This window comes from Mandrillus leucophaeus, unplaced genomic scaffold, assembly GCF_000951045.1.
Source record: "Mandrillus leucophaeus isolate KB7577 unplaced genomic scaffold, Mleu.le_1.0 Scaffold365, whole genome shotgun sequence".
Taxonomy (NCBI): domain Eukaryota; kingdom Metazoa; phylum Chordata; class Mammalia; order Primates; family Cercopithecidae; genus Mandrillus; species Mandrillus leucophaeus.
This window is the reverse complement of record NW_012103865.1, coordinates 418,815-434,292: the sequence shown is the minus strand read 5'-3', so window position 1 is coordinate 434,292 and position 15,478 is coordinate 418,815. Positions and strand designations below refer to the sequence as shown.

Below are 15,478 nucleotides of genomic sequence, written 5' to 3'. Positions count from 1 at the left end.
AGATGTTCTTTGAAACCAATGAGAACAAAGATACAACATACCAGAATCTCTGGGACACATTTAAAGCAGTGTGTAGAGGGAAATTTATAGCACTAAATGTCCACAAGAGAAAGCTGGAAAAATCCAAAATCGACACTCTAACATCACAATTAAAAGAACTAGAGAAGCAAGAGCAAACACATTCAAAAGCTAACAGAAGGCAAGAAACAGCTGGGCTTTCTTAGGCCGAGGAGATGGTTAGAAGAAGGGAGAATGGCCTGGCTGTTTAGGAATCCTTTTAACTATTGGGGTTGTATTTAATGTACTTAAGGAAGGACAAGCGTTGGTAACAAGCTTGGCTTTTCAGTGTCCTGGAGCCCCCAAGAGAGAAGGAAAGTCTTATCTAAGGCTCATTCCTGTGAAAATGAAGATGCTTCTCTCCAGTCAGTGTGCGGGTATGTCAAATCCAAGACTCTGGGAACAAGAATACCAACACTAACGGATAAGGAGAAGGGAGACTCACATTCCATAGAATTCTGGGCTTCTAGATGGCTCTCCTTCCTACCAAGGCTTAAGGATGGGAAGTGCTGCAAAGAAGGAGGGGCACAGGTTATGTGGGAACTTACTCAGTGCATCTGGAGGATGGAAAACCAATGGCACACTCCTCCCCTTCTTCAATGTGAAGACATTTGTCTGTCTCATGTGCATCCTGTCATAGGTTCTCTTCATGCAGCCTCATGGTTGCCCTGGCAAACTGCACTCAGGGTAAAGCAAACTGACCCACCTGCTTGGGGTTGACAGCGTGAACCAGAATGACATGGCCCCTGATCAGATGTCAGAGTATGAACTTTTCAGTATCCTGGAACCCCCAAGAGAGGAGGAAAGTCTTATCTAAGGCTTGTTCCTGTGAAAATGAAGATGCTTCTCTCCAGTCAGTGTGTGGGCCTGTCAAATCCAAGACTTTGGACCATAGTAAATCTGGGTTATGATCTGATCTGAGAATCAGCAGGAGGTAGAGATTTGAGCACGTGGTAAATAGGTCACATACTGGGATCAATAACGAAGATGTGGAGGGGTGTGTCTAGAATTTTCTGTCTTAGATGCAGTGAGATTATGCTGGACTCAGTACAAAGTGAATCTTCCCAGACAATATCCTGATTTGGGCCCTACCAAGGCTACTAAGACACAGTTGTGTAATTGACTAAGGCACAACTTGGCCAGAGCAGTGTGGGATGGAAATGCTGTCTCTCTTCAAGTCTAATGATGTAAGGAAAGAAGGAGTTTCCTTATGAGGGTGCTTTCCCTTCTCAGCAACTCAGAGCTCAGATTGGTGATGGGCAGGAGTGAGCAGAGTTCAAGGTTGAATTGTTTGAAAGGTAAAAGAAGCAGGGATATTCTGGAGACAGTAAACCAAATGAGCAAAACTCAGAAACTTGGTGGTGAAATTGGACATGGCCGGGGGATAGAGGGAGGAAGCAAATGGAAACCAGAGAGAATCGGAAAAAATGCCAAAGTGGGGTCGGTGGAGTTGAGAGGACACACAGAGATCCTTTGGCTTTAGCTTCTGGCATGGCCGCCGAGTCAGCTTCCCCACAGCCAGGAGACCCACAGCTCGGAGACACCCTCTCCACGCCGTACCTCCTCTAATCACTGATAGGCTCATACCTAACACTGCTGTATTTAGATGGTGCATGGTGTCTGACAGTTTTACAAGAGTTTTCACATAAGCAAGAGTGGTACATTGCTTTTCATTTATGCTGAGTTTCACAGTTGAACTTCCCACAAACATGCTAATTATGATTTGTGCGAGCAAAATTATTTCCATTTGTAGAGGAAGACAATGTGATTCAGAAGGATTCTGTCTTTCCCAAGAATACAAATCTTGGCAGAGCTGATCATAAGGCTAATGGAAGCCATGGAGAGCATTGTGAAGTGTGGGAATTGCTGCAGGTGGCATCTAAAAGGAGATTTATTGAGGATCAAGACAGAGGTCCCCAGAGGACAAACTGTACATCTGATTCCTTCCTAGTACTTTTCTTCCTGGCAGAAATAGATGATTAAATTCCTCTTTCTCCTGGCACCTTGTCTCAGAGCCTTACCTTGCCACAGTTCCAGACCCATCCAGGCCATGACTACCGTTTAGATGACACACCTCCCTGCTCATGAATAACTGGCCAAGCGTGAGGTAGCCAGGTTTTGGAGCATTGATAATATGGGCTTTTCCTGTGTTGTCCCTAAACATGTTTCATTTTGTCCCCGTATCATGGCGTTTTTGCAGAACTCCTGCCTTAGAGAATAAGGAGAGACTCTTCCTCTAGCAACTGTAGACACCAGTGTGCACTAAACAGGGATGTGAACCTTGGTAGAAGATGGAAATTTTTTTTGGAAAAGGGGATTTTTGGATCAGTGCTTGTGGTTCTGACTCTCTGTCTGAAAGGCAACACCCAAGAATATGAGGATTTCTGTATCTAGAGCTTGAAGACTAGCCTTCTCCAGTATTTTGTGCTCTTCCTTAAATGATCACACTATAGTCTGAGGTCAGTTTTCTTCAAAAAGGAATGACCTTACAGGCAGAGAAGACAGCTATAGGTGGAGACTGTTACCTCATACTGTAGACTCAGATGTGTAGGATAGGCTCAGATCTAGCTGCCCAAGCTCAATTTGGAGGACATGCCATTCTTGGTACTGTTCATTCTGAACTATAGATTTCTTTGTCTACTTCTCTGAGATATCTTTCTGGTTTGTGTTCAGTGCTTAGCACACCAAACCACTGTCCTTCAATTATGATAACAGTGAATCATTTCTGTGTGCTTACTATATACCACGTAGCTTACTATACAACATGTAACTCATATAAGTTAAGAATGTTTTTTTCATTTTATCATGACAACCACCTTGGGATTTTACATTTTATGCATGATCAAATGATCATTTTATAGATGATCAAATGAGTTTTCTGGAGGTAAAGTGAGGCTTCCACCTCCCAGTGCAGCAGCTACAATCCACAGCCAGCCCTGCCTGCACCTAAGACCTTGACAAAGCAACCACAGCCAGAAAGAGCCATGAGAGAGGCTTTCAATCACTTCCAGCCACTTTGTCGCCCATTTTTTCTCTTCTCATCTCCTGCATTTTTCTCCATCTCCAGGTACAGTTTGGGATGTGGACGCCTATTCCAATACAAAAGCACTTGGGGATCCTTTCCTGATACCCCAATTCATCTCGATTTTCCCCCTCTCAAGTCAGATCTTACCTACCTGTTTGGGTCAGAGACATGTGTATGTTAAAATCCCCAAGGAAGGTGGCAGGGACTGTGCCCTGAGATGATTATTGGTGAAGTGGATTTATGTTTCATTTCAGTTTAAGAGAATGTTGCTGTGTCTCTGCCCAGAACAGACAGCCCACTGTGGCCCTGGGTGATGACGGAAGCCCACAGAGGCCCAGGTTTGTGTGCTGTGTCTGCCAGTGTCTGCAGAGCCAGAATTGAGCTAATCCTGTGAAAGGACAAGTGCTGATGGGCAGTTGTATGGTCGGTTGCTATGGGGCTTGTTGAGCTCTCAAATTCCAGGTGACAAGATCAATGCATGCTTGAGGGGCCCCGTCCCAGCAGGCTCTAGTGGCTGCAAACTGGTTCAGGTGTGGAAGATCATACCACTTTACCTTTGGTTTTTCTTCGAAAACTAAACAATGAAAGACAGATGAAAACAAGAATTCTACCAGTGGGCAGGCAAGAATTCTCTTGTGGAAAAGGGATGTTTGTGGCTCTTCCCCATGTTGGCCTTGAAAGCACTTGGCTGCAGAATGGCTACTATTAAAATGTCAAAAAATTGGAAGATGCTGGTGAGGCTGCAAAGGAAAGGGAATGCTGATACACTGTTGGCCTGCATGTAAATTAGTTCATGGAAAAATTAATGCAGAAAGCATTTTGGAGATTTCTGAAATAATTTAAAACAAAACTACAATTCCACCCAGCAATTCCTTTAGTGGGCATTTACCCAAAGGAAAATAATTGTTCTGCCCAAAAGACACATGCTGTTGAACATCTTTCACAGCACTATTCACAGTAGCAAAGCCATGGAATGAACCTAGGGGGCCATCAGCATTAGACTGGATGAAGGAAATGTGGTACATATACACTGTGGAATACTATGCGTCCATGAGAAGAATGAAATCATGTCCTTTGCAGCAACATGGATCTACTTGGAGACCATAATTCTAAGGAAATTAACATAGGAACAGAAAACCAAATATCATGTTCTCATGTATAAGTGGGAGCTGAGCATTGGGTACACATGGATATAAATATGGGAACCGTAGACACTGCAACTACTAGAGGAAAGAGAGAGGGAGGGTGGAAAGGGCTGAAAAACTAACTATTGGGTGTTATGCTCGTGTCTGCGTGATGAGATCATTTGTACCCTGAAGCTCAGCATCACACAATAAACCCATGTAATGGTCCTGCACATATAGCCCCTGAATCGAAAATAAAAGTTGAAATTATTTTTTCAAAAATGGGCCCTCAGCCAGAAGCAGAGGCTCATGCTTGTAATTCCAGCACTTTCTATCACTTGAGGTCAGGAGTTCAAAACCAGCCTGTCCAGCATGATGAAACACTGTCTCTACTAAAAATATAAACAACAACAACAACAACAAAGAAATTAGCTGGGCATGGTGGCGGGCGCCTGTAACCCCAGCTACTTGGGAGGCTGAATCACTTCATCCTGGAAGGTGGAGGTTATAGTGAGCAGAGATGATGCCACAGCACTCCAGCCTAGTTCAGCCGGAAGGAGATGTTTTGTGTGAAGGCTGAGATGGAGCTGTTCGGAGCCTCTGTGAGAAGGAGGCCCTAAGCCGTGGTGGTGGACACAGTTGCAGCTTTCTGCTTCTTTGCCCTTTAGTCTGGCCCCACGGGTGAACAATACCAGCCTCAATCCTGAGCACATGCTCTGGAGACCTTCACATCTCACAGTTCCATGTGAGCAAATGGACTGGGAAAGCTGTGTAGCCTGAGAAAAGGCAACCATGGTCTCGCTTTCACATAGTATTTTGTCTTGAATTTTGAATAAGCCTTATTTTATTTTATTTTATTTTTTGTTTTGTGTTTTTGGTGGTGGTGGTGGTGGTTTATTTTACACAGACCACTTCGAAGAAATCCCATGGTTATCTGTGATTTACATACCCTGTTTCTGCTGGCAACCCTTCTGATTGGGGTGACTAAATTCTCTGTGTAAAGAGTCTACGTGGCCCAGGTAGGAGGTAAAAGCAGCCGTCTGGAAGGCCATTGGTATACTTATGTCTGTCTCTTGGCTTCAGGTAACCAGCTGGGCTTTGGTGGGAATGATCTGAATGGAGACAGAAAACAGTGGAAACTAACACTCTTCACCCAGCCCTCTTTATATGAAGTGTTTTGTTCTCCCCTTGACTCTTGAGTGATGATTATATTCAGACGAGGCATTGACATGGTAAGAAAGGGAAAAAGTGTATATATCTTCTCTGTCTATCTATCTACTGGACATATATCTCCTAAAGCAGACAAACCCAAGGCTGTACAGTGAACTAGGGTCTGGCTTTGGACTCCAGAAAAACAAAATTCATGTTGAACAAAGTGATGTTTCTATGCAATGACTTTCTGGGGGACCTGTGTGTATCTGTCCATTGTGTGTAAGCCCTGAGCCCCGTTTTCCTCTGAAGATAGTGAGTGGTAGCAGTCTCCTCACACGATTCACACATCTGGAGCCCAGATGGCCCTCTCAAGGTAATGGATCTTACACATTTACGGTTTACCAACAAGTGTTTGATGTATACTTGGGTGTATTCCACAGCATGTGGACTGCGGTCCTCTGTGTTTTCCAGGAATGCTATGCTCCATGTAGTGGTTTTACTCTACTCATCACTGCAATTTGTATGCTGCACTGTGGACACTTGGAGGCCTGTACTGTGTTCCCTGTGACTGGAAATGTGCTCTGAACTTGTCTGTCTCCCTTAGCTGCTCCTGGCCCTTGGTACCAGCTCCCAGGGATATCCACAATCACTTGGGACAGAAGGTGAAGGTGGAATTTCAAAGAGAAGCTTGCTTGGATCTTCTGTGCCAAGCTTGGATGAGTTGTGGCCCTAACATAGGCCCTCTCAGATTTGCCAGGAGGAGGCTTTGGCAGCTGCCACAGGTGCCACAGGGCCTGCCTCCCTTTGCTGCCTCCAGTGGTGCAAGCCTGCCAACGTGTGGCCAGAGTGGCTGGATGGTGTCACAGTCCTCAGATGTCCTTCCTTCCACCACTTTTAAAGAGTCCCAAATAACTCACTTGAAGTGTCTCAAAGGAAAGCAAGTTTTATGAAAATGAATCCTTCCTCAGTTAATTGATCAAATGGGTAAATCCTGACTCTTCCTAGTTTCCTTCCCTGGTCAGAGTGGGGAGCTGGTGGTAGCTGTGGGATTCACTGTGGTGTCCTATCCCAGAGGCAAAGAAGATAAAAATGTAGCGTGCAGAGCTGGGCTTGATTCCCAAGTCACAGTCAGGCTCCCGCTATGGGAGGCGGGACATCTCTCTAGCTGCTCACAGAGAGAGAAGTAGGGAATTGAGGAAGAGTTAGGGGCCAGGGAGATTTACTTGAGTCTGATTTTCCAGGTGAATGAGAAGGGAGGGTTTAGTCCAGGGCTTGGTGCCAATGCATTCCTGGGAGAGGCATGTCATCACCAACAGCATTGGTCATTATTGTTGTATGTTAGCAATAAGATTCAGCTGGTCAGGTTTTTTGGGCTGCCTCGAAGATGCCGACACATTTTCTGTGCTGTGATTGTTCTGAAGGCAGAGTAGCTCTAACCACTGTGAGAACCCAAATAAAAATCAATACCCCCCATCCAAGAGCACCTTTCTGAAACTCACGTTTCTCTAGAAAACAGTGCCCCCCTTTCTCCCAAGCTTATTAGTTTTGGATTCCATCTCCTTGTATGTGCTAATCTACTGTACCATGGAACACATTCGGGGAGCTGGGGGCTCTGTTTACCTTTAAGCGGGAAAGTCGTGTCTGACCTGAAATTGGAGGATGCTTTCCAGTGTGAAGGAGTGTGAGGCAGCAGGCACAGACACAGTGAGAACAGGGTCACTTTATTGGTATAGAGACTGCAGAGGGACCGGGGGCTTTAGCTGTTGGCAGCTATGGTGTCCTTAATCCAGTCCACATAGTTGTAGACCTTGGTGTAGACTCCAGGCTTGTTTTTCTGGGCACAGCCATCGCCCCAGGAGACAATGCCTTGGAGCTCTCCTTTGCAGACTGCAGGGCCACCAGAGTCCCCCTGGGCAGAAGAAAGGATAAGTTGTATGGACAGATGGAGGAGAAATATAGCTATATTGACTCTGAACCTTAAAGACCCCTTTCCAGTCAGCTCTGTGGCTCCACGTCCTTCTCATGGTGGCCCATTCTCTGTTCTTCCTAAGCAGATAGCATGCAGCCCAAGGGAGACTTCCTCACTTCTCCATGGGGGAACTTCAGGGAGCCTCCTCAGCTCCACCACCTTGGGAGTTGAAATCTTTTTCCCGGGTGGGGCCTGGGTATCAGTGGGAGCCTCAGCATGGGAAGGGTTGTTCAAATCACCTGGCAGGAATCCTTGCCTCCCTCAAGGAAGCCTATACAGAACATGTTGCTGGTAATCCTTCCAGGGTAGCAGGCTTCACACTCAGCCTGGGTCAGCACAGGAGCTTCCAGGCACTGCAGCTCATCTGGGTAGTCGGCTGTGAGGATCAGGAAGAGAACAAAGAAAGTCGAAATGTGAGTCAGGCCAGAGAAGGAGACAATAATCTAGGATGGAACATTGAAGAGGAACACTGCCCCTGGAAAGGACTCCAAAACATAAGTCCTGGCAAGGGGCTCTGGCTTTTCAATCCCAGAATGATCATTGTTGAACCCCTTCCAACATGTAATCACAGCACGTTCTCCATTTGTCCTGTCTCTTGATTTTAGGAGCCAAGTCCTTGAGACTTTGCAATCTCTGGTGCCCAGTGCAGAGCCTGTGTGTAATGGCCACTAGAAATGTGTCTTAAGCCCGGAGGCAAGTGGATTTAAGTTAAGGGGCATGGTTCGTTCTGGAAATTGTGAGGATTGAGGGAAGTAGAAGGACAAAGGGAGCCACGCACCGCCAGAGCTCAAAGTGTTGCCCCAACCAGAGATGAGGCAGTCAGTGCAGGGAGCTGGAGGGTGGGTGGGCAGAGGGATGATGGACACGTAGTCATTGATGACGGCAGGTGTGGAGAGCTTGATCAGCATGATGTCATTGTCCAGAGTTGTTGGGTTGTACTCGGGGTGGCAGATGATCTTGGCTGCGTTGATGAACTGCTCAGTCCCCTCGAGGACGTTGATGTTGTGCTCTCCCAGTCTCACCTGGATGCGGCTGATGGGCATGGCAGGCATGGTGAAGACCTTCTCTCACAGCTGGGTTACCCATCCCACTTTCCCCAGGGTCCTCAAGCTCTCTGCTCATGGACAGCTCTGGAGTCATAGGGTGGGGCGTGTGGCCATATCGCAGGGACAGAAGAGGGATGTGGGTCAGTGCAGGTGTGAGACCCAGGATCTTTCTGCTTCAGAGGTTGGTGTTAGTGGGGTGGGGCAGAGTCAAAGGGATCCCAGTGGAGGCTGCTTCTCAGTCCACCTTCACAGCCTCTTTCCCAGAATCTCCACAGTCACTAGCACTGTGGGCACAAGGAGATCCTTGAAGATTTCCCAGTATCCTCCATCCCAGGCCTTTGTTAACTGCGCACAGTACCTGTTCCTCCCTCCCTTCTTGGCCTGGTGAGCACCATACTTCTGTGTAATCTAATCCAAAGGTAGCCATAGTATTAGAATCTCCTGGGAACTTGTTAGAAACGTAAATTCTTGGTCCTTACCCCTGTCTATTGATCAGAACCTTGGGTATGGGACCCAGTGATTTGTGCCTTACCAAGCCTATAGGTTTTTCTGATGCATACTCAGGTTTGAGAGTTCCTGGTATAGGCAACAGTTCTGAGTTCTGCCTATACACTCTACAGTTACCAGAGGTAGAGTGTGAAATGCTTACTGATATTCACACCCTCTTCCTGAAAATTTTGAGTTAATTGCCCTGGGATAGGACACAGGTATCAGTATTTTTAAAAACTCTTTCCTAGGTGGCTTTAATGTATAGCTAACCAGCAAAAGTACTTGCCTGCTTTTCTCACTAGCTCAGTCCACCCCAAGATCATCCCTGCCTGCTTTTATGACCACAACCCTTGCTGTTTCATGGATTTTCCTGGGTGTGAGAGGTTCCTGTCTTGTGTTCACTCTCTGCTCTGGGGAGTCAGCTGCTGCCAACAAGTTTTCTTCTCCACCACCTCTCCCATCCATCTTACCCAACCTCAGTATTTCCCTGGGCTGAAGCCAAGCTCTCCCAGGCAGCCTGGCCTGGATTTTTGCATTCAAGGGCCCCACACTTACGGCTTGTAGCAGTGACAGGCTGAAACCACCCACTGTTCGCAGATGAGGGCGCCACCACAGAAGTGGTAGCCAGAATACAGGGACACCTGGTAGGGGACAGAATTCTCCTCACAGGTGTAGCCCCCAACGATCTTGTCATCATCGTCAATGGGGACAGCAACTGGAGTGGAGACAGGAAGGGAGAAGGCAAGTGAGTAGCATGTTAGGGGTGGAGCTCCCAGCCTGTAGTTGCTTCCTGCGAATTAGAAATCCTTAAGAAGTACAGTGAGGCTAGGCAAGGGAGTGAGCTCTGCCACCCCTGGTGAGCATCACTGGATGTGGCTCCCAAGTCTCTGTGTCTGAAGGGCACATAGCTAGGTACCCTGTGGGTGTTCAGATCTCTCCTGGGGTCACCAGGCTGAGGATGCAAGGAATGTCCTCACAATGCTTCCAGTGGGATAGGAGTTGGGATGTGTCTGTCTCACCCACTGAATGCTTCTCTCTTTTATTCACCACCTGTGTACTCCACCTGGCTATTTAAGCCCTGGATGGTCAGGAGACTTTGGTCAAGCTAGGAAAACCCCCTGACTGCGTAGACCTGGCCATGACCAGCCTCCCCCTCAGCTCAGATCTGTGTAATGAGGGCAGAGTTGAGGGCAGCCCCTGGCTCACTTCGGCAGAACAAAGGTAGATGTTATTATTGTCCAAAAGAACGGCAATTCTTAACCTTGGCTGCATGCCTAGAAATATTAAAAATCACCTGGGAAGCTTAAAAGCCCAGAACACAGGCTGTACCCCAGACAAATGAAGTGAGAATTTTTGGAGTTGAGTCTCTGGCATGAGTAATTTTTCCACCTCCCAGGTGCATTCGAGGTTAAGAGCAGCTATAGTGGAGGTATTCTGGTGCTGTGGGAGCCAAGGCTGAAGCCTGCTGTTTTATTTCGTGGGCCAGCCTCACCTGGTCTCCCTTCCCAGCATCTCCATCCACAGCTCGGATATGGATGAATTGCAGTGGTAGGAAAGGAATCAGGGAGAAGGTGAAAGAGGTGAGGCTTAAAGAGAGCCCAGGGAGGATGGGAAGCCCAGATGGAGGAAATAGAATATCAGAGCACAGTCAAAAGAGAAGTGGCAAGAATGGCAGGGCATGTGTCTGCCAGGAAGGGGGTGGGTGGGGCCTGAGGCAGGGCATGAAACTCACCAGCAGCTCCCACAAAGGCAAGGATCAGGAGTGGATTCATGGTGGTAGAGTGTGCCTGACTGGTGGTGGAGGACCCATCTTTATATCTCCTGAGGATCGGGAGAGGAGGTGTCTGTGAGGTGAAGGTCACCACTCCTCCCAGGACAAACACACCTGCAGCTTTCCCCTTCCCAGGGTCTTGCATCAGCCTGACTGTGTTTGGCCACTCTGTGGGTTTGTGATTCACAGGTTATAAGGGAACTTGTCTTCTGAGAGCAGAGAGGGAGACTGGCTGTTTCTTGGAAGGATGCTGGGATGGGAAAGACAAGGAAAGATAAGACCCGGATCACAGAGCTGGGCTTTCTTAGGCTGAGGAGATGAGGGTTATAAGGAGGGAGAATGGCCTGGCTGTTTAGGAATCTTTTTAACTATTGGGGATGTATTTAATGTACTTAAGGAAGGGCAAGTGTTGGTAGCAAGCTTTGCTTTTCAGTGTCCTGAAGCCCCCATGAGAGGAGCCAAGTCGTATCTAAGGCTCGTTCCTGTGAATATGAAGATGCTTCTCTGCAATCAGTGTGTGGCACAGTTAAATCTAAGGCTTTGGGGAATAAGAAATCCAAATTAAGGGTTAAGGAGAAGGGAGATGCAGCATTCCATAGGATTCTGGGCTTCCAGATGGCTCTCCTTCCTACCAAGGCTTAAGGATGGGAAGTGTTTCAAAGGAGGGGCCACAGGTTAGGTAGGAGCTTACTCAGTGCATCTGGAGGATGGAAAACCAATGGTGCACTCCTCCCCTTCTTCAATGTGAAGACATTTGTTTCCCTCATGTGCATCTTGTCATAGGTTCTTTTTATGCAGCCTCAAGGATGCCCTGGCAACCTGCACTCAGGGTGATGCAAACTGACCCACTTGCTTGGGGCTGACAGCCTGAACCAGCATGATATGTCCCCGATCAGTTGTCAAAGTGTGGACCATGGTAAATCTGGGATACGATCTGATCTGAGATTTTAGCACATGGTAAATGGGTCATATATTGGGTTCAATATCAAAGATGTGGAGGGGTGGGTCTGAAATTTTCTATTTTAGATGCAGTGAGATTATGCTGTGTTCAGTACAAAGTGAATCTTCCCAGATAATATCCTGATTTGGGCCCTACCAATGCTACTGAAACACAGTTGTGTAATTGACTGAGGCATAACCTGGCCAGAGCAGTGTGGAGATGGAGATCCTATCTGCGCTCAGGTCTAGTGATGTAAAGAAAGGAGGAGCTTCCTTATGAGGGTGCTTTTCCTTCTCACCAACTCTGAGTTCAGGCTGGTGATGGGCAGGAGTGAGCAGAGTTCAAGTTTGAATTCTTTGAAAGGTAAAAGAAGCGGCAATGTTCTGAAGACGGTGAACAAAATGAGAAAAGCTCAGAAACTTGGTGGTGAAATTGGACATGGCCAGGGACTAGAGGGAGGAAGCAAATGGAAACCAGAGGGAATTGGAAAAAATGCCAGAGTGCGGCCCATGGAGTTGAGAGGACACACAGACTACCTTCAGGCCCAATTCCTGGCATGGCTGCCAAGTCAGCTTCCCCACAGCCAGGAGACCTACTGCTTGGAGACACCCTCACCACCCCATACCCCCCCTAATCACTGTTGGGCTCAAACCTAACACTGCTGTACTTAGATGGTGTATGCTGCCTGACAGCTTTATACGAGTTTTTATGTAAGCAAGAGCGGTGCATAGCTCTTCATTTATGCTGAGTTTCACAGTTTAACTTCCCACAAACATGCTAATTGTGATTTGTGCAGAGCAGAATTATTTCCATTTATAGAGGAAGACAATGAGATTGAGAATGATTCTGTCTTTCCCAAGAATACAGATCTTGGCAGAGCTGACCATAAGGCCAATGGAAGCCATGGAGAGTGCTGTGAAGTGTGGGAATTGCTGCAGGTGGCATCTAACAGGAGATTTATTGAGGATCAAAGCAGAGGTCCCCAGAGGACAAACTGTACATCTGATTCCTTCCTGGTCTTTTCTTCCTGGCAGAAATAGATGATTGAATTCCTCTTTCTCCTGACACCTTGTCTCAGAGCCTTACCTTGCCACAGTTCCAGACCCATCCAGGCCATGACTGCCATGTAGATGACACACTTCTCTGCTCATGAATAACTGGCCAAGCCTGAGGTAACCAGGTTTTGGAGCATTGATAATATGGGTTTTCCTTTGTTGTCCTAAACATGTTTCATTTTGCCCCCTTGTCATGGGGTCTTCACAGAACTCCTGCCTTGGAGGATAAGGAGAGACTCTTGCTCTAGCAACTGTAGACACCAGTGTGCACTAAACAGGGAGGTGAACCTTGGTAGAAGGTGGAAAATTTTTTGGAAAAGGGATGATTTTTGGATTAGTGCTTGTGTCTCTGACTCTCTGTCTGAAAGGGAACACCCAAGAATATGAGGATTTCTGTATCTAGAGCTTGAAGACTAGCCTTCTCCAGTATTTTGTGCTCTTCCTTAAATGATCACAGTATAGTCTGAGGTCAGCTTTGTTCAAAAATGAATGACCTTGTAGGCAGCAAAGATAGCTATAGGTGGAGACTGTTACTTCATACCGTAGACTCACATGTGTAGGATAGGTTCAGATCCAGCTGCCCAAGCTCAATTTGGAGGACATGCCATTCTTGCTACTGTTCATTCTGAACTACAGTTTTCTTTGTCTACTTCTCTAAGACATCTTTCTGGTTTGTATTTAGTGCTTAGCACACCAAACCACTGTCCTTCAATTATGATAACAGTGAATCATTTTTGTGTGCTTACTATATAGCATGTACCTTACTATACAGTATGTAACTTATACATGTTAAGAATGTGTTTTTCATTTTATCATCACAACGAACTATGGGATTCCCCGTTTTACAGATGATCAAATGAGCTTTCTGGAGGTGAAGTGACTCTCCCATCTTCCAGAGCAGCAGCTCCCAGCCAGAGCTGACCCTGCCTTCACCTACAACCTCAGCAAAGCAGCCAGAGCTGGAAAGAACCACAAGAGAAGCTTTCAATTACTTTTAGCCACTTTGTCCCCCTTTTTTTCTGTCCTTCTCTCCTGCCTTTTTTTCCATCTCCAGGTACAATTTGGGATGTGGATGCCTGTTCCTACCTAAAAAACACTTGGGATCCATTCCTGATACCTCAATTCATCCCGATTTCCCCCCCTTTAAAGTCAGATCTCACCTACCTGTTTGGGTCAGAGAGATGTGTGTTTTAAAATCCCCGAGGATGCGGGCAGGGACAGTGCCCTCAGATGATTATTTGTGAAGTGGATTTAAGCTTATTTTCAGTTTAATAGAATGTTGCTGTGTCTCTGCCTAGGACAGGCAGCCCATTGTGGCCTTGGGTGACGAGGGAAGCCCACAGTGGCCCAGGATTTGTGACCTGTGGCTGCCAGTGTCCGCAGAGCCAGAATTGAGCTAATCCCATGAAAGGATGGGCACTGATGGGCAGGTGTATGGTCGGTTGCTATGGGTCTTCTTGATCTCTCAAATTCCAGGTGACAAGATCAATGTATGCTTGAGGGTCCGCTTCCCAGCAGGCTCTGGTGGCTGCAAACTGGTTCAGGTGTGGAAAATCATACCACTTTACCTTCGGTTTTTCTTTGTCAAACAACGAAAGACAGATGAAAACAAGCATTCTACCAGTGGGCAGGCAAGAATTCTCTTTGGGAAAAGGGATGTTTGTGGCTCTTCCCTGTGTTGGCCTTGAAAGAGCTTGGCTGGAGAGTGGCTATTATCAAAATGTCAAAAAAAAAAAAAAAAAAAAAAAGGAAGATGCTGGTGAGGCTGCAGAGGAAAGGGAATGCTGATACCCTGTTGGCCCGAGTGTAAATTAGTTCATGGAAAAATTAATGCAGAAAGCAGTTCGTAGATTTCTGAAATAATTTAAAACAGAACTACCTTTTTACCCAGCAATTCCTTTCCTGGGCATTTACCCAAAGGAAAATAATTGTTCTGCCAAAAAGACACATGCTCTTGAATGTCTATCACAGCACTGTTCACAGTAGTGAACAGTGGAATCAACCTAGGTGGCCATCAGCAGTAGACTAGATAAAGGAAATGTGGTACACATACACGGTGTAATGCTATGCAGCCATGAAAAGAATGAAATCATGTCTTTTGCAGTAACATTGATGGAGATGAAGACCATAATGCTAAGCAAATTAACATACGAATGGAAAAGCAAATATCACGTTCCCGTGTATAAGTGGGAGCTGAGCATTGGGTACACATGGACATAAATATGGGAACAATAAATACACAACTACTAGAGGGAAGAGAGAAGAAGGGTGGAAAGGGTGAAAAACTACCTATTGAGTACTATGCTCTCTGCTGTGATGAGATCATTTGTGTCCCAAATCTCAGTATCACACAATATACCCATGTAACAAACCTGCACATGTACCCCCTGAATGTAAAATAAAAGTTGGAATTATTTTTTTTCAAATGGGGCCCAGGCCAGGAGCGGCGGCACACAGTGTAATTCCAGCACTTTGGATCACTTGAGGTCAGGAGTTCAAAACCAGCCTAGCCAACATGGTGAAACCCTGTCTCTACTAAAAATACAAAAACAAAAAGAAAAATAATAGCTGGGCATGGTGGTGGGAGTCAGTAATCCCAGCGATTTGGGAGGCTGAATCACTTGAACCCAGGAGTCGTTGTAGTGAGCAGAGATCATGCCACGGCACTCCAGCCTGGTTGTAGTTGAGGCAGAAGGAGATGTTTTGTGTGAAGGCTGAGGTGGGGGCTTTTCGGAGCCTCTCTGGGAAGGAGGGCATAAGCTGTGGCAGTGGACAGAGTTGCAGCTTTCTGCTTCTTTGCCCTTTGTTCTGGACCCACAGGTGAACAGTGCCAGCCTCGATCCCGAGCAC

General features: G+C 46.6%; 3 protein-coding genes and 1 gene segment (V, D, J or C); all 4 read right to left on the bottom strand.

The window, feature by feature from the left end:
• LOC105546595 (trypsin-2-like) overlaps positions 1–687 on the bottom strand; it is a 7,708-nt gene extending 7,021 nt beyond the window's left edge. The window contains exon 1 of the mRNA XM_011989850.1: positions 606–687. Within this exon, the coding sequence (XP_011845240.1) occupies positions 606–687 (82 nt within the window). The remainder of the gene's footprint in view (positions 1–605) is intronic.
• LOC105546604 overlaps positions 1–15,478 on the bottom strand; it is a 261,509-nt gene that overhangs the window by 107,155 nt on the left and 138,876 nt on the right. The window lies entirely within an intron of this gene.
• The window catches only part of LOC105546599, a 135,936-nt gene that overhangs the window by 102,965 nt on the left and 17,493 nt on the right, over positions 1–15,478 (bottom strand).
• Positions 7,063–11,406, bottom strand: LOC105546597 (putative trypsin-6). 3 transcript variants are annotated; one of them, XM_011989855.1, is made up of 6 exons: positions 10,595–10,634; positions 9,418–9,577; positions 9,023–9,064; positions 8,106–8,359; positions 7,567–7,703; positions 7,063–7,267 (listed from the first exon to the last, which is right to left on the bottom strand). In XM_011989855.1, exons 1-6 carry the CDS (start codon positions 10,632–10,634, stop codon positions 7,115–7,117), a joined length of 786 nt encoding a protein of 261 aa, XP_011845245.1. In that variant the 3' UTR covers positions 7,063–7,114. The 3 variants fall into 3 exon arrangements, with proteins under 3 accessions (XP_011845245.1, XP_011845244.1, XP_011845247.1); XM_011989854.1 differs by lacking the exons at positions 9,023–9,064; positions 10,595–10,634 and adding an exon at positions 11,325–11,406; XM_011989857.1 differs by lacking the exon at positions 9,023–9,064.